This window comes from Chlorocebus sabaeus, chromosome 20, assembly GCF_047675955.1.
Source record: "Chlorocebus sabaeus isolate Y175 chromosome 20, mChlSab1.0.hap1, whole genome shotgun sequence".
Taxonomy (NCBI): Eukaryota; Metazoa; Chordata; class Mammalia; order Primates; family Cercopithecidae; genus Chlorocebus; species Chlorocebus sabaeus.
Window position 1 is genome coordinate 108,247,270 of NC_132923.1, and position 22,101 is coordinate 108,269,370.

Consider the following 22,101-nt stretch of genomic DNA (forward strand, 5'->3'; position numbering starts at 1 on the left):
TAAAAATACAAAAATTAGCCGGGCATGGTGGCACGTACCTGTAATCCCAGCTACTCAGGAGGCTGAGGCAGGAGAATCGCTTGAACCCAGGAGGCGGAGGTTGCAGTGAGCCAAGATGGCGCCACTGCACCCCAGCCTGGGTGACAGAGCGAGACTCCATCTCAAAAAATAAATAAATAAATAAATAAATACAATTTAAAAAAAAAAAGGCCAGGCGCAGTGGCTCACGCCTATAATCCCAGCACTTTGGGAGGCTGAGGCAGGCGGATCACGAGGTCAGGAGATCGAGACCATCCTGGCTAACACGGTGAAACCCCATCTCTACTAAAAATGCAAAAAAATTAGCCAGGCGTGGCAGTGGGCGCCAGTAGTCCCAGCTACTTGGGAGGCTGAGGCAGGAGAATGGTGGGAACCTGGGAGGTGGAGCTTGCAGTGAGCCAAGATCGCACCACTGCACTCCAGCCTGGGTGACCGAGAAAGACTCCGTCTCAAAAAAAAAAAAAAGCCAGGTGTAGTGGTGTACACCTGACCAGCTACTTGGGAGGCTGAGGCAGGAGAATCACTTGAACCCAGGAGGTGGAAGTTGCAGTGAGCCGAGATCGCGCCACTGCACTGCAGCCTGGGTAATAGAGTGAGGTTCCATCTCAACAACAACAACAAAAAAAAAAAAAAAAAAAAGGGGAAAGAAAAGAAAGACTAGGAAAGCTACAGAAGACAAGATTCTTTCTGCACACACCCTTGCTGGCCTGAGACAAAGCTGCTGATTTCTGCAGCTGCACTGGGAACTATAAATCAGTAGAACACAGCCCAGACACCCCCTCATTCCACCCCACAGCCCCCAGCCGGTAATGGGGCCACTGTAGCCCGCAGAGGATGGTAAATTGCTCATTTAAGCCAGACTTTCTGCTCTACCCCCCCGATTATCCCTCTTCCTGTGCATGTTATGACGTTCCGTGTGGCCAATTTGATTTTGAGGTCCCAGGACTCTTGAGGTTAATGAAATCATGCCTTGCCCTTGCACAGCCCCCTGCCTCTCAAAGTCCAGACATCTGCCAGGCAAGGGGGAAGGAGAATCTGAGATCACAGCATTTAAAAGTCATTCTTTTTAAAATCTCAGGGTTGGGCGCCTGTAATCCCAGCACTTTGGGAGGCTAAGGCAGGTGATCATCTGAGGTCAGGAGTGTGAGATCAACCTGGCCTACATGGTGAAACCACGTTTCTATCAAACATGCAAAAAAAAAAATTAACCAGGCATGGTGGCACATGCCTGTAATCCCAGCTACTCAGAAGGCTGAGGCAGGAGAATCACTTGAACCCAGTGGGGCAGGGGTTGCAGTGAGCCGAGATTGCACCACTGTACTCCAGCCTGTGCAACAGAATGAGACTCCGTCTCAAATAAATAAGTAAGTAAGTAAGCAATAAAATAAAATCTCAGCCATGGCGAGAGGGGCCTGAAATTCTGCTTGTCTTTTCTCCACCCGAATCTCCACGGCCAAACCTCCACCCAGTGGTTTCCCAGTGTCTACTTGCACACTTCAGTGACAGGAAGCTCCCTACATTACACAGTAGCCCATATCTTCTTGGAGAGCTTTGACTGTTGGCAAATTCCTTATAGAAATAATGAAATAGCTGGGCGCGGTGGCTCACGCCTGTAATCCCAGCACTTTGGGAAGCTGAGGTGGGCGGATTACGAGGTCAGGAGTTAGAGACCAGCATGACCAACATGAAGAAACCCCATCTTTACTAAAAATACAAAGTTAGCCGGGCATGGTGGCTCATGCCTGTAATCCCAGCTACTCGGGAGGCTGAGGCAGGAGAATCGCTTGAACCCGGGAGGCAGAGGTTGCGGTGAGCCGAGATCGCACCATTGCATTCCAGCCTGGGCAACAAGAGCAAAACTCCATCTCAAAAAAAAGAAAGAAAAAAAGAAAGAATGAGATGTGTGCAAACACTCGTGTCCAAGAATGTTCACAGCATTATGTATTACTACTATTTTTTTGTTTTTAGAGACAGGGTCTTGCTGTGTTGCCTGGGCTGATCTTGAATTCCTGGGCTCAAGTGATCCCTCATTGTGGGCTCCCAAAGTGCTGGAATTATGGAGGTGAGCCACCATGCCCAGGCAGCAGCATTATTTAGATTGGCATAATATTGAAAATAATAAAAGTCACTGGAAAAAGACCACATTCCTACAATGTAGCCATCAAAAATCATGTTTTCAAACTAGAAGGGCACATGCTTACCATATAATGTTAAGTGAATAGGCATCTCACAAAATATTACATGCAATATCATCATGACTTCAACATGTGACCCTGATTTCACTACAATGGAAAAACAAAGCTGGGTGTGTTGGCCCATGACTGTAATCCTGGTGCTTTGGGAGGCCACGGTGGGAGGATCACTTGAGTCCAGGAGTTCGAGACCAGCCCGGGCAACATAAGGAGATCCCCATCTCAGAAATAAAAATAAGCCGGGTATGGTGGCTCACGCCTGTAATCCCAGCACTTTGGGAGGCCAAGGCAGGCAGATCACCTGAGGTCAGGAGTTCAAGACCAGCCTGGCCAAGATGGTGAAATCCTGTCTCTACTAAAAATATAAAAATTAGCCAGGCGTGGTGGTGGGCACCTGTAATCCTAGCTACTTGGGAGGCTGAGGGAGGTGAATTGCTTGAACCCAGGAGGCAGAGGTTGCAGCAAGCCAAGATTGTGCCATTGTACTCCAGCCTGGGTGACAAGAACAAGACTCTGTCTCAAATAAATAAATAAATAAATAAATAAATAAATAAATAAATGTAAAATTGAGAAACAGAGAGACAGAAAAGAGATGGGAAGGAAATACGCCAAAATGAAAAAGCTCTTTTCTTTGTGGTAGGATTATGGATAATGTCTGTCTCTGCTTAAATTTCTCCATATTTTCTGAAATAAGTTTGTTACCTTTATTGTAGAAGAAAATTTCTTTCTTTCTTTCTTTTTTTTTTTTTTTTTAAGATATGGGGTCTCAGGCGAGATGCAGTGGCTCACACCTGTAATCCCAGTACTTTGGGTGGCCAGAGGCGGGCAGATCACATGAGGTCAGGAGTTCAAGATATGGGATCTTGCTTTGTTGCCCAGGCTGGACTACAGTGGCACAATCATAGCTCACTGTCACCTCAAGTTCCTGGGCTCAAGCCATCCTTCCACCTCAGCCTTCCAAGCAGCTGGGACTACAGGTGCATGCCACCATGCTCAGCTAACTTTTTAGTTTTTTTGTAAAGACAGGGTCTTGCCATATTGTTTGGGCAAGTCTCAAACTCCTGGACTCCAGTGATCCTCCTGCTTTGCCTCCCAAAGTGTTAGGATTACAGGCATGAGTCACTGCACCCAGCTGAAAATTTATAATACTGAGTTGATAAACTTTCCCTATACCACCCACTCAATAATTCTAGTTCCGGCTCACACCTGTAATCCCAGCATTTAGGGAGGCTGAGGCTGGTGGATCACTTGAGGCCAGGAGTTCGAGATCAGCCTGGCCATCATGGTGAAACCCCGTCTCTACTAAAAATACAAAAATTAGCCTAGTATGTTGGCACACCCCTGTAATCCCAGCCACTCAGGAGGCTGAGGCAAAAGAATCACTTGAACCCAGGAGGCAGAGGTTGCAGTGAGCCGAGATCGCGTCACTGCACTCCAGCCTGGGCAACAGAGCAAGACTCTGTCTCAAAAGAAAAAAAAAGGCCGGGCGTGGTGGCTCAAGCCTGTAATCCCAGCACTTTGGGAGGCCGAGACGGGTGGATCACGAGGTCAGGAGATTGAGACCATCCTGGCTAACATGGTGAAACCCCGTCTCTACTAAAAAAAAATACAAAAAACTAGCCGGGCGAGGTGGCGGGCGCCTGTAGTCCCAGCTGCTCCGGAGGCTGAGGCAGGAGAATGGCGTAAACCCGGGAGGCGGAGCTTGCAGTGAGCTGAGATCGGGCCACTGCACTCCAGCCTGGGCAACAGAGCGAGACTCTGTCTCAAAAAACAAAAACAAAAACAAAAACAAAAAAAACAAGAAAAAAAAATTCTAGTTCCTGAGGGTCGAAAAATGTCCACCAAACGAATGCAAAGCAAGTCTGACTCCTCTTCTAAATAGTCATAATTATAGAAAATGTATTGACCACATACCAAATGCCTAGCTCTGTGCTGAAGTCCCTCGCATCAAGCCTCGTGAACTCCTCCAAACCACTATATGAGGGTATCTCGCTGCTTTCACAGATGAGAAAGCTGGGCTCAGAGAGGGTGTGTATGTACTGCTCAAGCTCACTCTCTTAGTAAATGGCACAGCGGGGATGTCATTCCAGGTCAGTCTGGATCCAATGTCTAGGCTCTCAATGGCTGCCACCCCACGGAGAGGCTTCAGAGATTTGCAGACAGCAATCTACCCTCTACCCCGTCCCCGTTCCTCGTTTCTCTACCTAGACACCCCCAGCACTCACCTCCATTCCGCCATGTCATGGACAGCAGCAGCAGACGGAAACATGGAGTGATTTTGGAGTCAGAGACGCCTGCGTTTGAATCTTGACTCCACCCCTCTCTTGCTGTGAGAGGCACTCGCTCCCTCTGAACCTTCTTGTCCCCATTTGCAAATGAGAACAGAAAGCCCCCATTGCAGGGCTGTGGTGCAGCTTGCATACTTCAACCTCAGTATGGCCTCTGGCTCCAGAAGCCTCCAGAATGTGGCAGAAGCTTAGGAAGAGGCTCTTCGGTGTTCTCAGTGACTCCTATGGACCCACCCCAGTGCGTCTGTAAGTCACACACACTCCCCAGGGAATGAACCCAAGACCCAGGAAGAAGCAGGCTCCCAGCAACACCAGGAGATGCAGCAGGAACGGCAGCCGGGGCTGCTGCTTGTTCTCTCTGCTCAGCCTCACCAGAAGTCATCTGGCCCAGCCTTCTCCTGCTGCCTCCTTCTTTTTTTTTTTGAAATGGGGTCTTGCTATGTTGTCCAGTCTGATCAACACCTTAGCCTCTTGAGTAGCTGAGATTACAAGCATGCACCACCATGCACAGCTCCCTGCCTTCTTGTTAGGTCCAACAACACTCCATTTCAGAAAGAGGACAGCTGAGGCCAAGGTTTTAACAGCCCCATCCAAGCTCACATGGCTCTCTTTTCATTGCCCTGAGCCACCCTCTCTAGTCTCCCCACATTGAGCCCCTCCCCATCCAATCTACCCCCACCCCCCGCCCCGCCAAATTCATTCTCTTGAACACCATTCTGCACAGATTGCTCCAAAATCCCCCTCCCCATGGCCTGTGACCCGAAGCTCCCTCATTTCCCAGCACGCCATCCTTACCAGGGGACCCTTGAGGACCTGTCCAGTCTCAGCTCCCACATCCAGACTAGAACCTCAGCATGGCCTCTGGCCCCTCACACAGTCATGCTGGGCCTGCCTCCAGGCCTCTCCTCAGCCCCATGAGAACACCTGCCTCCAGTTACCTGGGGCTGCTCTACCAGGTGCACCTCCTCAGGAATCATGGGTGGCTCCTGAGCCCAGCCAAGCTCAGCACCCAGCAGGTGCTTTTGACACTATGGTAAGGAGGACACCTGCTTATGACGCTTTTCCTGCTTTTGTCCCTGCAGCCTCTCCATCCTCACAGCCACCCTGGTCCCCAGCACTCTCGTCTCAGCCCCGGTGAATCGTTGCTCCTGTGGTTCCCTCTGGGACGCTCCGCCCACACCTCTCCAGGGAGCCAACTGCTGCTCCCCCTCCATGATGCATAGGCATCCCCTCCTCTGGCTGGGTCTGGGGACTCCCTGGACTCCCATAGTTCCAGGGAGCTGCACTTGTCTGTGGAGTTGCAACTAATTGGGGTTGGTACGGGGCATGGCTGTGTTAGGAGCCAGGGGGCATATGGAGGTTTAAGTTGTGGGTGTGGACAGCGAGAGCTGAGGCTGGACAGGCCTGGCACGGGTCAGCATCAGCAAATGCTTTACTGACTGAGTATATGTGCAGGTAATGCAGGACATGGGGAAGAGCCCAAGGTGGAAAACGTAGATGACTAGGCCTCCACAGCCCACCTGCAGCCGCTGCAGGAGTGCCAGGAAACCACAGTGCAGGGCATACCAGGTGCTATGCTCGGCCTTTCCATGCTCAATCTCTGAGTCCTCCCAATAACCTGTCATATCACCCCAATTTGTTTTTTTTTTTTTTTTTTTTTTGAGACGGAGTCTTGCTCTGTGCCCCAGGCTGGAGTGCAGTGGCGCTATCTCGGCTCACTGCAAGCTCCGCCCCCCGGGTTCACGCTATTCTCCTGCCTCAGCCTCCCGAGTAGCCGGGACTACAGGCGCCGCCACCTCGCCCGGCTGGTTTTTCGTATTTTTTAGTAGAGACGGGGTTTCACGGTGTTAGCCAGGATGGTCTCGATCTCCTGACCTTGTGATCCGCCCGCCTCGGCCTCCCAAAGTGCTGGGATTACAGGCTTGAGCCACCGCGCCCGGCTTTTTTTTTTTTTGAGACGGGGTCTTGCTCTGTCACCCAGGCTGGAGTGCAGTGGCACCATCTCGGCTCACTGCAAGCTCCACCTCCCGAGTTCACGCCATTCTCCTGCCTCAGCCTCCCGAGTAGCTGGGACTACAGGCACCCGCCACCATGCCCGGCTAATTTTTTGTGTTTTTACTAGAGACGGGGTTTCACCGTGTTAGCCAGGATGGTCTCGATCTCCTGACCTCGTGATCCGCCTGCCTCGGCCTCCCAAAGTGCTGGGATTACAGGCCTTAGCCGCTGCGCCCGGCCTTCACCCCAATTTTTGGGATATGGCGGCTCACGCCTATATCCCAGCACTTTGGGAGGCCATGGTTGGTGGATCACTTGAGGTCAGGAGTTTGAAACCAGCCTGGCCAACATGGTGAAATCTCCCATCTCTACTAAAAACACAAAAACTAGCTGGGCGTGGTGGCGAGTGCCTGTAATCCTAGCTACTGGGGAGACTGAGGCACAAGAATTCCTTGAACCCTGGAGGCAGAGGTTGCAGTGAGCCGAGATCGCACCACTGCACTCCAGCCTGGGCGACAGAGTGAGACTCCATCCAAAAAAGAAAATGAGGCTCAGGGAAGTTAAGCTGGTTTTGCCCAAAGCCACACCTCTGGGACACGGATAGAGACCGGGCGCTCCCTGACCTCTAGCCACAACCTTCACCACTGCACTGTGTCATCTCACTGGAATCTCTCCTGGCCCAGAGGCCCTGGGTCCAGACCCCAAGAGAGGAGAGGGAGACAAGAAGCCAGGGGGCTTCCAAAACCAGGACAGGGATTCAGTACTACAAATTCTGCCTAGAAGACACTTCAGCATTTTCCCCAGCAGCTTCTGGAACCTCAGCAGGAGACCGAAGAGACAAGCAGAACCCTTCATTCGCCTGTCCCGACCCTGCCACAGTCCACCTGCCTGGCCCAACTCCCCTCCCTGCTGGGTGCTGCAGTCACCTTAGATAGTCACCAAAACGCGGTGCTTTGCCAACATCATCTCATCCAATCCTGAGGACAAAGGTACCTATGAGGTAGTACTTATTACCCACATCTTCCCGATGAAGACAGAGGTGCAGTGAGGCGATCTGGCTTGCTAAAGCTCTTAGTAAGTAGCAGAGCCAGCATTTGATACAAAGAGAAAAATCAGAAGAGACATGGGCTGAGGTGAGATCAACGGGCTGAGGTGAGATCAAGGAGCTGAGGTGAGATCAAGGGGCAGAGAAGCACACAGGCTGAAGGCGTCTCGGGGAGGTTGGCCGGGGCTGGCAGGAGGCAGGGGGTGCTGTGAGGGTACAAACCTGCGGAAACCTGGCTCAGGGCGCAGAGAAGGCAGGGAGACAGAGAAGGCTGTGGAACAGACAGCCAAGTGGGAAAGCACTGACTCCTTGCCTAGGTTCTGGGTCGGGCCACCCAGGATCTGGGCAGGCAGGAGGAAGAGGGGGTCATCTGCCACAGGTGAGGGGCCTGCTAAGCCCATCACACCTCACCTACCCAGTGGGCTGCCCATGGGAAGTCTCTGAGATGCCAGCCCAGCAGAGGACGCTGACTCTGCCCAGAAGGAGGAGTTGTCCCGTGTCTGCTCTGAGGACCAGGGCACCCCCATGGCCAGCATGAGTCATCATGTTGGCCAATCCCACAAGGAGGAGGAGCGGGTGATGCTCTGCCTTAGGACCACCTGTCCACAGAAGTCCTGCTCACGCTTCACAGAAGCCTCATTCCCTCAAGCCACAGGCTGTTTGCTAAAAACGCAATTCCCAGAGGCCCCTCTCAGGCCCCCAGGAGGAGACGGCTTCTCAGGTGGCTCCTTGGAGCGGAGAGAGGACAGAGTGTGGGGCCTGAAGGACGGAGGGTGCTTCTGATCTGGAATTCTGAGACTCCTGGTTCCTACATTCAGGCCCTCATCAGCGTCCTGCTTCCCAGCCACAGCTCCTCCCTCAGCTTTTGACTCAGTTTCCCCTCCTCATCCTTTAGCTCTGCAGAGGCTTCTCTGATCTCTCTGTCTAGCTGAGACCCTCCCCTGCCCCCATCATGGGCTCCCAAATCCCCCACATCATAGATAGCCCCTACCACAGCTACAAACTTCAGTTTATTGGATGGCTGGGTGACCAATGTCTGTTTCTCCTGCCAGACCCTGAGCTCCGGAAGGTCTGGAGCACGGTGGGGTTTTTTCTCGGCATTTAGCACAGAGCCTGTAGAGTGTTGTAGAATGAGTTAATTCTTTTCCATCCTTCACACAGAGCCCCTCCCTGTTCTCAAAGAGCTTAGGGTCTAAAAGGCTCAGATATCACACATTATGCCACTTAATCCTCACCCCCACCCTGGAGGCGCTGTCGGTGTTCCCACTTTAATGAGAAGAGCTTCAGACAGCTCATCACTAGCCCGAGTACGCAGCAAGTAAGCGGCTTTGACCTCAGATATGTCTGGTCCAGAGCCACAGCTCTGCCCATTACACCACCCTGCTTTCCTTCCCCAAGGGTCTCTGAATCTTCCCTTGCTCACTGTCCCCTGCCCCCACCCCCCACACGCTGCTTAAGCTCAGGACTGACAGGCAGAATTTGCTCACTCAACCCCTCCTTCACTCAACCCAGCAGCCGGCTCATGCACTGGCTGTCTTCTAAACAGGGCCTGCCACAACGAGATGGAGCGCAGCTCGAGGAGCCCTTCAGGGGAGCAGGGGCCTTTCTCCCACCCGGGCTGCCCTCTCTGAGGCTTTTCCAGCAGAAGCCAAGACCCAGGCAGCTACCCTGCCCTCAGACTCTCGTTCACTGTTCACTGGGGAAGGACTAAGCGCCAGCCCTTATCATCCCCCCTCCCCAAAGGACAGCAGCCTAAAATACACAGGCTGAAAAATGCAGAGGAGCACAGTCCCCAGGTCTCTGCACTCTGAGAACTCCAGGACAAGAGGAGGGACAAAGTTAGGCACGATGGCTCTGCCTGTAATCCCGGCACTTTGGGAGGCCAAGGCAGGAGGATCGCTTGAGCTCAGAAGTTTGACACCAGCCTAGGCAACATGGCAAAACCCCGTCTCTATAAAAAATACAAAAGTTAGCATGGCGTGTGCCTGTAGTCCCAGCTACCCACGAGCCTGAGGTGGGAGGATCGCATTAAGCCCAGGAGGCCGAGGCTGCAGTGAGCTGTGACTGCGACGCTCCAGCCTGGGCAACAGAGAGAAATCTTGTCTCAAAAATAAAAGAGGGACAGAATTCTGCCCCCCTCCTCCCAGACAATGCTTTGACTGTCCTCTACCCCAGGCAACTCTGGAGAAAAGTTTTGGACTTAAGTCACAGACTAGGGTTCTAGCTCTGGGCCTGGTGCCAACTGTGGTACCCTCCAAGAATAAGTCACCTTGCCTCTCTCTGAGCTGCAGATTCTTCATTTTATCTGCAGGATGCGGGTGCTGATGATAATTCTAATGCCTGTCCCATAGGATTGAAGGTGAGGATTCAATCATTCAGACCCAGAGATACAGTTTTCACATAAATGGTTGACCAGCGAAATGTCTTGGCAACGTGGGGACGCCTAGGGGCCCGCTAAGCTGCCTGCGTACACTTGGCAATGCAATTCCGGGAAGGCTGTGAGGGAATGCCCCTAGTAGGCCAAGCCCGGAGCCTCCCTACAGTGGACCTTCAGCAGTGGGAGCCCCCGCCCCTTGCTCAATGGTAGTGGGGAAGCTGTGCTCAGTCAGCCCACCAGCCAGGGGCCCTGAGGAAAAGGTTGGAAATGAGACCGAACCCACTGACGCTCAACTTTTCCCAGACTTGGGCACCTGGAGCTCCCCTAGACAGGGCAGGTGCCAGGAACCTGGAGCTCTCAGAATCACAGCTACTCTCAGGCCCACCTTAGGACAAGCGTCTCCCTCAAGCTCCCTTCTTTAGTTGGATTCTCCAGGATCTAGAATCCTCGCTATACAGACAGTGTCCATTCACTGGGTCCAGGCGCCAGGCCAGTGCGTTACATGCTCTCTCACTGACACCTCACAACAACCCTGTGGAAGAAGATTTATCATTACTTCATTCTACAGATGAAGAAACTGCGGCTCGAAGAGGCGAAGTGATTCGCCCAAGTCACAGAGCCAGTTCGTGGCAGAGCAGGGATTCATACCCAGGCCGGCCTGCCTCTAAGCCTACGAAGTGGGGAGAATCACTGACAAAGACACAAAGCAAAGATCAGTTCCGCCTGTGCTCGGGGGGAATTCTCTCCCTGTTGCTTGTGATGAGTCATGGAAAGCACAGGAAATTCTTGTACCCGCCACTCTTTCTGCAGGAGCAAAGATCCCCCAGAGATCATCAATGCCGAAGCCCACTGACACCCACACACCTCATCCCATGCTCCAACACACCGCGTTCTGCCCTGCAGACACCCCATACCCTGGAATTCATACTTTCCAGTTGAGGAGATTGGGTCTCTATTCTTCGGACAGGGAAACTGAGGCGGATGGGAGGCGGGGCAGGAAGAATGGTGCCTGGGCATCCATGACTGGGCTGAGACTACAGTTCATCTCTCCAACCTCTGAGTCCACGATCTGACCTATGCCCTGCACGGTGGCATCACAGCCCAGAGAGGTTTAGGGCCATGTCCTCGGTCCACCAGCATGGAGGACCCATTTTCAACTAACAGTAAATACCAGGGCATCTTTGTTGTTTTAAGGATGGAAGTTTTCCTCTCAACCCTTATTGGCCACGTCTGAACTTGTGGGCTGTATCAGGAGGGCTGCTTCTGGGGCAAGCTGACGTCTTAGGCGCTCTGAGAAGATCCCCGCACTCTCCATAAACTCCAAGAAGAGCACCTCGCTTCCTGGGATGAAAACTCAAAATCCACTCCAGCCCAGACAAACCTCTGCTGCCTTTGGCAGAAGAAAAGACTGTTAGAGGAGGCAAAGAGAAAATAGGAGGCGGCATTTGTGAGGATGGCGTGAGGCTTCTCTGAATCCTATTCAGAATTCCTGACCAGATGGCCACTGGGGAAGGGAACAGAGAACCGGTTGGCGACCCACAGCTGTCGCCCATGGTATCCAGGAATCACTGACAAAGGCACACACAGCTGCACAAACACAGGTACAGCCACTCTGGACGCTCTGCTGCCCTCGGGGTTTCAGGGGCTTGACAAGAAACAACAGTCACATTGTTACATTCAGACAGAATCACAAACTGACCGTTAAAGCACACACCAACAGATGAGCACCAAATATGACTTGGTAAGGGCCCCACGGCGAGGTGCTGACACCCAGCACCCTCCTGTCTGCCCTGCCCGCACGATGCCCTCACACCGGTCTCCCCAAAGGCCCGCGGCACCTCAGAGCAGCTCTGCCCACCCCATGGGCATGTTTCCGACGTCCAAACATACAGTTGTACTGTCACAACCATCCACTCACAAACTGTGACAGATACACAAACTGACGCCAAACTGTCCCACAAAGAAACAAGGGGATGCCAACAGATGATCAAATGTAATTTACTCAACCGCGGCGCAACCCCCTCCACCACACACACACACACACACACACACACACACGATGACACACATTCCTTGTCCCCCTCGATGTAAGTGGCCTCACCTCTCGCTGGGCCCCAGGTGCCCCTGCTGGAAGTGCGGAGGCGCAGGGAGTCCAGGGTCCGGGCTTGGGGTCTCAAGTTCGTGATCCCCACCCTCCCCCCGGGCCCCATCCCTGCGGTGCCGGCCCGCAGCGGACTCACCGTACGATGCCGAACATGACGAGCACGTTGCCCAGCAGCCCCACGGCGCACACGGCCGAGTAGAGCGCAGTGATGGCGATTGCCAGGGCGAGGGACGAGGCGCTCCGCGCACCCGGCGGCCCCGACGCATTGGCGCCAGCGTTGGGGAAGGCGCTAGGGTAGGCGTCCGAGGCGTTGGCGAAGAGCGGGGGCTGCAGCGCGGCGCCGGCGGAGGGGGCCGGTTCCATCGTTGCCGGCCGGCTCCGCCGCGTCCCTCTCCACCGTGCGCCCTGGGCGCGGGGATCCGACACCAAGGGAGCGGGAAGGTAGAGGCCGCGGCCCCGACGCCGCCGGCTGCCGCGTCCCGGCCGCCCCGCTGTCTCTGCGCCTCCTCCGCCTGCCTCGCACCCGCACCGGCCCAGCCCCCGACGTCCGCCCGCTCTCCTCGCCCGGAGCGCTGTGAGCCAGGAGCAGCCGCAGGCTCCTCGGACGCGCCCGCCGCGCGCACCACGTGGCCCGGAGGCGGCCGCCAGTCTGCGCCCGCGACCGGGGGCGGGCGCTGCACCACCGGCTCGGAGCTGGGCAGGGGAGGCCTCCCGCCCCCTCCCTAGGGATGCTCCGCCGGCTCGAGTGCGCCCCCGTCCCAGCCTGGACTCCCCTCCCACCCCCTTGCTACTTTAGTGTCAGAGGGACCTGGGTGTGGATCCCGCCTCCCGCCCCTCCACTAACCGGCGGAGTGACCTTGTGTAAGTCATTTAACCTCCCTCAGCTTCATTCTCTTTGTGAGATGAGGAAAATCGTACCACCTCCCTCAGAGGGTGGTTGGGGAGACTGAATAAAATGATTCGAACAAAGAGCGTAGCGCAGTGCCCTGCGCACAGTTACATGCTCCGTAAATCACCCTTATTATCCGTGCCTTTCTTGCATCCCATTCATTCGCTCAACAAAAATTTTGAAGGTGCCTAATAGAAAAGCCAAGTGTTTGGGGGGACCCTCTAGTATACAAAACCAGATGCAGCCTCTGCTTCCTGGGGCTTACAGCCCAGTGCAGGAGAGAGAGAGAGAGCAATCCTAAAATGCCATTAAGATATAGGTACGAATTGAGAAAGTGGCAGGGTGTACAAAACGTAGGGGTCAGGACAGCTTCCCTGGGGAAACGACACTTGAGGTGAGGGGTAAAGTTTGGGGAGGAACTAACTTAAGGAAGAAACAAGGGAAGAGGATTCCGGATAAAGGAAGCAGAGGGACTGAAAGGAAACCAGGAAGAGGAGAAGGCAGGAAGTGAGGGGGCGGTGAGGCGGTGGGCAGGTTCTTGAAGACGACCTTAAGGAGCGCTCTGGCTGCAGTGCGAGCCGATAGAAGTGGGGCACTTGGCTAAGTCATCCTTGCCACACCCCTTCCAAGACCTAACCATTCCAGATTAGAGCCATCCTTCTCCTTGGGGTGCCCAGCCCTTCCAGAATATTTTCTCTACCAAGCATTACTCTGTTCCAGGCACTGTGATAAGCACTTTATCCATGCGCCAACACTTTGGAGTAGCTTCTGTTATTATTGTCCCCATGTTACAGATGAGAAGACTGAGACTCAGCACCAGATTATCCCACCTCTCCGAACTGGTCTCCCTCCTTAAAGGGACTGATTGACCCCCGCATCCAGGAGAGGGCTGGGGTCACAGCAGGTGCTCAAGAAATGCTTTTTGGATGATAAAGATCCCAAAGGGAACTGAAGTGGAACAATATTAGGGGTTCTGAGCTCTAGGCTCTGGGGCAATGCTCTTGGCTGTGTGTGTGGCTGGACAAAGACCCCTCCCTCAGCTCACCCTCTAGCTTGAGTCATTCATCTATGTGCAAGGCTCCTACCCTTTACCGGAAAAAAAGCCAGAATTCCCAAGCTCACCCTCTTCTCCATTTTCTCCACCCCACTTAGCTGCTGTCCAGGCACCTCTACCAACTACAGAAGCCCCCCACCCCAGGGCTTTCACACTCAACCACCTAAGGACTTATCAGAGATTTTTGCTCTGGTCACCTGCTGCCAAAACTCTCTCCCCTTCCCAAAGGGCCTGGTACTCACAGACTTTTCTAGTGCCAGCGGAGAAAAATTGGGACAGGAAGAAGGAGGGCTACTTTATTGGAATCCTGGTCCCCTCCCTAACCCTCCAAGCCAAGTTTTTTCCTGCCTCAGGACATTTGTACATTCTATTCCTTCCACTCGGAAGGCTGGACCAATTCCCCAGCCTAAGCATTATTTATCCCTCAAGTTTCAGCATAAATATCACTTCCTTTGTGAAACCTTCACTGATCCCCACCCCACCTCCAACTATCCCAGCTCTCCTTATTATGCGGCCTCTTCTTTACATATTAATAGTTTCCCAGGTATTTATTTGTGTAATCTTTGGATTTTTTGTGCATCACCTTCACATAAAAAAGTATTGTGTAAAACTAACCATTGAGTACTATGCTCAGTAACTGAGTTGACAGGAAAATTCACACCCCAAACCTCAGCATCACAAAATATACCCAGGTGGCAAATCTGCACATGGACCCCCCTGGATCTACAAGAAAAATTGAAAAAGGCTGGGCACAGTGGCACACACTTGTAATCCAAACATTTTGGGAGGCAGAGGCAGGCAGATCACTTGAGCCTAGGAGTTCGAAACCAGCCTGGGCAACATGGAAAAAACCCTGTCTCTACAAAAAAAAAAAAAATGTTAGGCATGGTAATGTGTGTCTCTAGTCCCAGCTACTTGGGAGGCTAAGGTGGGAGGATCATTTGAGCTGGGAAAATAGAGGCTGCAGTGAGTCGAGATCGTGCCTCTGCACTCCAGCCTGGATGACAGCAAGACCCTGTCTCAAAAAAAAAAGTTGAAAAAAACATAAAAAGATCTTGTGCATTTCCGTGCCCTCCACCTTAGTGCAAGCCTGACACACAGATGCTCACTTGATGAGTAACTGAATAAAGAAGCTCAGTTCCAACTTTGGTTACTTCATTTTTTTTTTTTTTAAAGAAGCTCACAATCAAGGAGTTGTGAAAGAGGGGTGGGTGCGGTGGCTCACACCTGTAATCCCAGCACTTTGGGAGACCGAGGAGGGCAGATCACCTGAGATCAGGAGTTCAAGACCAGCCTGAACAACATGGTAAAACCCCGTCTCTACTAAAAATACAAAAAAAAAAAAAGCTGGGCGTAATGGTAGATTCCTGTAATCCCAGCTACTTGGGAGGCTGAGGCAGGAGAATCGCAAATCGCTTGAACCTGGGAGGCAGAGGTTGCAGTGAACTGAGATGGCGCCATTGCACTCCAGCCTGGGTGACAAGAGCGGAAGTCCATCTCAAAAAAAGAAAAAGAAAAAGAAGTTGTGAAAGATATGTAAATGACCAAGTACATAAGTGAAATAATTGCTAAGAAAACATACATGCCGGCTGGGCTCCGTAGCTCACATCTGTAATCCCAGCACTTTGGGAGGCCGAGGAGGGCAAGTCACCTGAGGTCAGGAGTTCAAGACCAGCCTGGCTAACATAGCGAAACCCAGTTTCTACTAAAAATACAAAAAATTAGCCAGGCTTGGTGGCTCACGCCTGTAATCCCAGCTACTCAGGAAGCTGAGGCAGGAGAATTGCTTGAACCTGGGAGGCGGAGCTTGCAGTGAGCCGAGATCGTGCCTGTGCACTCCAGCCTGGGCGACAGAGCGAGACTCTGTCTCAAAAAAAAAGAAAGAAAGAAAGAAAGAAAACATGCATGCCAAGTGCAAGTGAATTGGAAATTCAAAGGCTTCTAGGGGGATTCCACAATGACCTTCTAAAGTGAAACTTGGAAATGATCTTTTTTGGGGGGCGGGGGACGGAGTCTCACGCTGTTGCCAGGCTGGAGTGTAGTGGCACGATCTTGGCTCACTGCAACCTCCACCTGCAGGGTTCAAGCAATTCTCCTGCCTCAGCCTCCAGAGTAGCTGGGATTACAGGTGCGCAATACCACACCCAGCTAATTTTTGTATTTTTAGTAGAGACAGGTTTCACCATATTGGCCAGGATGGTCTCTATCTCTTGACCTCGTAATCCACCTGCCTCGGCCTCCCAAAGTGCTGGGATTTCAGGTGTGAGCCACCGCACCCAGCCTTTAATTTTTTTTTTTTTTTTGTAGAGATGGTGTCTCACTATGTTGCCCAGGCTGATCTTGAACTCCTAGGCTCGAACTCCTGGGCTCAGGCCTCCCAAAGTGCTGGGATTACAGGCATGAGCCACTGCACCTGGCCTTCTAGTCTACTTATCTTTAAAAGACAGTCTCATTTCTGTGGTCACAAATTCATATAACAACGCTGTTGGCTTCCATTTATGGAGAGCATGTTCTATGGCAGGCAATGGGCCAAATGCTATGTGGATTATCTCATTTAATCTCCAAGCAGCCCCATAAGCATATAGAGTGATTATTATTCCATTTTTCAGAGGTTAGTTTACCTACCCAAGCCAGAACTGAGATGCCAAGCCAGGTCTGTGTGTGACTCCAAACCTCAGTCTCCTGACTACTAGACTATGCTGCCTCCCAGAACAAAGACTAGAAAGTCATCCAGAAAAACATACTCCATCTGCCTTTGTTCAGCAGTTTCCCCACCACCCTGGTGTAGGGCAATGATTCACTTGGAGCTGGGGAGATTCTTTATTATTAATTTTTTTTTTTTTTTTTTTTTTTTTTTTTGAGACAGAGTCTTGCTCTTGTTGCCCAGGCTGGAGTGCAGTGGCGCGATCTTGGCTCACTGCAACCGCCGCCTCCCGGGTTCAAGCAATTCTCCTGTCTCAGCCTCCTGAGTAGCTGGGATTACAGGCATGTGCCACCACTCCCGGCTAATTTTGTATTTTTAGTAGAGATGGGGTTTCTTCACGTTGGTCAGGCTGGTCTTGAACTCCCAACCTCAGGTGATCTGCCCGCCTTGGCCTCCCAAAGTGCTGGGATTACAGGCATGAGCCGCCGCATGTGGCCACTTGGGAGATTTTTGAGTTCATCTCCACTGTTGGGGGGAACCAGGGTAGACACAGTCCTTCACACCTGGGTCACAGAAGAGTTTCAGCTGTGTTTGGAGCTTGTTCATATCCTGACCTCAAGGTGGGAGAAATGAAGAGAAAAACAATGGGAAATCCTGGGCTAACCCAGGGCATCAGAAGGCGTCAGCAGGAGAGAAACAGAAATCACTGAAGGAGTCAGAGCAGAAAGGAACTCCCTGGGGAAGCTATTAACAATTTAGTATGTGGGAATGTGGCTCCCACCTGCCAAAGAGACAGAGCTGCCTGATAGAAAATACAGTGGCTGCCTCCCAGTGAGCAGGCAGCTCCCCTGGGTTGCCTTTCAGTCTGGCTCCATCAGCAATCTCCAGGAGGGGGAGGATAGCAAAGATAACCATAAAATAATGCAAAGGACTTTTGCCTTTCCAAAGTACTTCCAGGCCAGGGGCAGTGGCTCACGCCTGTCATCCCGGCACTTTGGGAGGCCGAGGCAGGCAGATCACTTGAGGTCAAGAGTTCAAGACCAGCCTGGTCAATGAGGTGAAACCTCATATCTACTAAAAATACAAAAATTAGCCATGTTTGGTGGTGGGCACCTGTAATCCCAGGTACTCAGGAGGCTGAGGCAGGAGAATCGCTAGAACCCGGGAGGCGGAGGTTGCAGTGAGCCGAGATCGCACCATTGCACTCCAGCCTGGGCGACAGATCAAGACTCCACCTCAAAATAAAAATAAATAAATAAACAAACAAAGAAAGCACTTCCAGATTGATGACTTCATCTTGACACCAGCCTGATACATGGGGAGGTTAGGCTTCATTATCTTCGTTTGCTAGCTAGGAAGACAGACATCTAGAGAGCCTGGTGGGATCCCCAAGGATACACAGCAAACTGGCGAAAGAAATAGGATTGGCACCATCCATGTAGTTGCCCAAGCTAGAAACCTGAGAATCATTCTTGACTCCTCTCTGTCTCTTTCCAACACTTCTAAGCAATCGCCAGGTCCTGTCCATCCTTCCTTTATAATCCCTGGATCCTGTCATTGTTCCTTATTCTTATTACCAATTTCCTCCTAGTCTGACACACCACCATTTCTTTTTTTTTTTCTTGAGATGGAGTCTCGTTCTGTTGCCCAGGCTGGAGTGCAGTGGCGTGATCTCAGCTCACTGCAACCTCTGCCTCCCGATTTCAAGCAATTCTCCTGCCTCAGCCTCCCGAGTACCTGGGACTACAGGGACACACCACCACGCCCTGCTAATTTTTGTATTTTTGGTAGACACAGGTTTCACTATGTTGGCCAGGCTGGTCTCGAACTCCTGACCCCGGGTGATCCGCCCACCTTGGCCTCCCAAAGTGCTGGGATTATAGGCACCATTTATTGCTGAAACTACTGAAATCGCCTCTGAAATGACCTCCCTGCACCCAGGCTTGCTGCCTTCAAGCAGTAACATGGCTTCAGGCTGCTTCACACTTCCACCTCTCTCTACCTCACCAGACCCTTGTACCACCTTACATTTTTATATTTACATGCTGGGTTCCAACCAAAATAAACTCCTTGAGGGTCTCCAAACAACTTGCTTCTCTCACCTCCAGTTTTATCTGAATGGTTAAGAAAAATGTTTGAGCATCAGACTGGCTGGATTTGAAATCCCAGCTCATCCACTTAACTAGTCGCATGACTTTGGGTGAGTTATGTAAGTTCTATAAGTTTCATAAACTGGGGACAACAAAAGTACCTACATTATGGCACCTGGTGTGTATAGGCATTGTTCAGTAGGTGTTAGCTATTGCTGTGATGATGGTGCTCTGTTTGGAATGCTCTACTGCACCTTCCTGGCCCTCTGTCATCTAACCCACTCCAACACCTCCATCACTTCTCAGCTGAGATGCTGCTTCCTTCCCTGATCCCCAGATGAGTTTCCATCACACAGTGTCTGTACTCTTGGGGCACGTCTCTCTCCTGGAAGTACAGTCAAGTCCTGAGTCCCTTGAAGACCACCCCATCCAGGCATTGCTGGGGAGGCCTAGGTCTGTCAGGAGGAGGAGGGAAAGAAGTTGAAGAGGGAGTGATACAGTTTGGCTGTGTCCCCACCCAAACCTTATCTTGAATTGTAGCTCCCATAATTTCCACATGTTGTGGGAAGGACCCAGTGGGAGATAATTGAACCATGGGCGCGGTTTCCCCCATACTGTTCCCGTGGTAGTGAATAAGTCTCACGAGATCTGATGGTTTTATAAGGGGAAACCCCTTTTGCTTGACTCTCTCTTGCCTGATGCCATGTAAGATGTGCCTTTCACCTTCCACCATGATTGTGACGCTTCCCCAGCCATGTGGAACTGTGAGTCCATTAAACCTCTTTTTCTTTATAATTTACCCAGTCTCAGGTATGTCTTTTTTTTTTTTTTTTTTTTGAGATGGAGTCTCGCTCTGTCACCCAGGCTGGAGTGCAGTGGCTGGATCTCAGCTCACTGCAAGCTCCGCCTCCCGGGTTCACGCCATTCTCCTGCCTCAGCCTCCTGAGTAGCTGGGACTACAGGCGCCAGCCACCTCGCCTGGCTAATTTTTTGTATTTTTAGTAGAGATGGGGTTTCACCGTGTTAGCCAAGATAGTCTCGATCTCCTGACCTCGTGATCCGCCTGCCTTGGCCTCTCAAAGTGCTGGGATTACAGGCGTGAGTCACCGCGCCCGGCGTTAGGTATGTCTTTATCATACAGGGAGGGTGGTCCCAGGCAGGACAGAGAACTGGATTCTGTGAGAAGGGGAAAATAGAGGAGTTCTTTGAGTGAAGACATTGGTGGGCGGTAAGAGCCTGAGAGAAGTCCTGCAGTAAGTTCAAGGTCTAGGCAACACAGACTGTCTCCCCGCTTTTGAATGGACCCTGAGGCTTGAACAAAAGCCCTTCAAAGATTATTTTGATGAAACAAATGACAGAGACCTCTGCCCCATGTTTCCTGGACCGCAAAAACCTCAAGGGAGCAGAAGGACTGGCCCCCTCTTCCCCAGTGACTGAGGATGGATTTTCCCACCACCCTGGAGGATGGGGCAGAGACTGAGTTCATTTGATTTTTTAAAAGTTTGTTTTTGCATCTGAGTGTCACGGAGGAAATGCCTACACCTGTTAGAGGAATCATCATGAGGCCTAGAATAGGCATCAACAAGACAGATGGAAATTATGCTTTTCAGAAGAAAGATGGTGACTTGGAGGAACTGAACGTGCAAAATCTCCCTCCATTTCCTTGTATCTGGGATTGGCGCCCTGTCCAGACACTTAGCTGTCTGCCCAACAGCACTGCCCCCTCCTCATTCCCTGCAACTGTATCCCCCCACCCCATCAGGGGATAAGGGTTTTCCTTTGATTTGGGGAAAGGGAGCCCCTTCTCTGCCTCAAGGAATGAATTGGTCTAAATACATCATGGTAACCTGTGGTAAATTGCAAAGTGGTCACAATTCTTCATTCCTCTCTATGCCCTTTGCAATGTGACTTTGCAGCCCCTCCCATACAAGTGGTTGAGTCTATTTTCCCAGCCCTTGGACCCGAGCCAGACTGTGACTTGCTTTGTCCAAAAGAATGGGATGGAAATGGGAGTGCCAGTTCAGAGCCTGCGCCCCAGGAGGCCTTGCATTCTTCCTCCCAGTCTCAGAACGCTACTGCTGCCATGGGAACAAGCCTGGGCTAGCCTGCTGGAGGATGAACCCAGTCAACCCAGCACCCCAGTTAGAGCCTGAGGAAGCCTCGGTTAGCACCCCAGTTAGAGCCAGCCAACACCAAACACTTGAGTAAGTACGGCCATCCTAGACTAGCCAACCTCCAGCCGACCTAATAGCTGGCCACAGACACACGAGGAAGCCCAGCCAAAATCAGCCAGGACCACCCAGTTACCCATAGACTTATAGCAACAATAAATGGGGGTTGTTTCCAGCCACTAGATTTTGGAGTGATGTGTTAAGTAGGAGCCATCATAAATATGCTTTCTACAGCACTGACTGGTCTAGGAGTGTATATGTGGCCAGTTAGGCATAAAGAGAAATCTACTAACAGACTTTTTTTCCAGGATAAAAATCAAAGATCCATCAGGAGAAAACTGTTTGCTCCTCCCCCTTGGAAGGCTGATATGATGCCTGGAGCTGTAGCAGCCACCCTGCAATCATGAAGCAGTACGCATGAGGATGAAAAGCCAATACAGTGACATTGTGAGAACAGAAAGACAGAATAAGCCTGGCTCTTTGGTGATGTTGTTGAACTCCAGGTACACCACCTCTGGACTGCCTGCTTCAAGACCTTTTGTTTAGGCCGGGCGCAGTGGCTCACACCTGAAATCCCAGCACTTTGGGAGGCTGAGACAGGTGGATCACCTGAGGTCAGGAGTTCAAGACCAACCTGACCAACATGGTGAAACCCCATCTCTACTAAAAATACAAAAATTTGGCCAGGCGTGGTGGCTCACGCCTGTAATCCCAGCACTTTGGGAGGCTGAGGTAGGTGGATCACGAGGTCAGGAGATCGAGACCATCCTGGCTAACATGGTGAAACTCCATCTCTACTAAAAATATTTAAAAAATAAGCCAGGCGTGGTGGCAGGCGCCTGTAGTCCCAGCTACTCGGGAGGCTGAGGCAGGAGAATGGCATAAACCCGGGAGGCGGAGCGTGCAGTGAGCCGAGATCGCACCACTGCACTCCAGCCTGGGCAACTGAACAAGACTCCATCTCAGACAAAAAAAAAAATACAAAAATTTGCTGGGTGTGGTGGTGGCGGGCACCTGTAGTCCCAGCTACACAGGAGGCTGAGGCAGGATAATCACTTGAATGTGGGAGACGGAGGTTGCAGTGAGCCAAGATCATGCCACTGCACTCCAGCCTGGGCAACAGGGTGAGACTCCGTCTCAAAAAAAAAAAACAAAAAACAAAAAAAAAACCTTTTGTTTAAGCCACTGTTAGTCATGTTTTCGGTTCCTTGCA

General features: G+C 51.7%; 1 protein-coding gene across 1 annotated transcript in view; it reads right to left on the reverse strand.

Moving 5' to 3' along the window:
* The window catches only part of OPRD1 (opioid receptor delta 1), a 56,295-nt gene extending 43,647 nt beyond the window's left edge, over nucleotides 1-12,648 (reverse strand). Inside the window, exon 1 of the mRNA XM_007979749.3 lies at nucleotides 12,177-12,648. Coding sequence (XP_007977940.2) covers nucleotides 12,177-12,403 — 227 coding nt within the window. The 5' untranslated portion in view covers nucleotides 12,404-12,648. The remainder of the gene's footprint in view (nucleotides 1-12,176) is intronic.
* Between the last annotated feature and the right edge of the window lie 9,453 nt (nucleotides 12,649-22,101).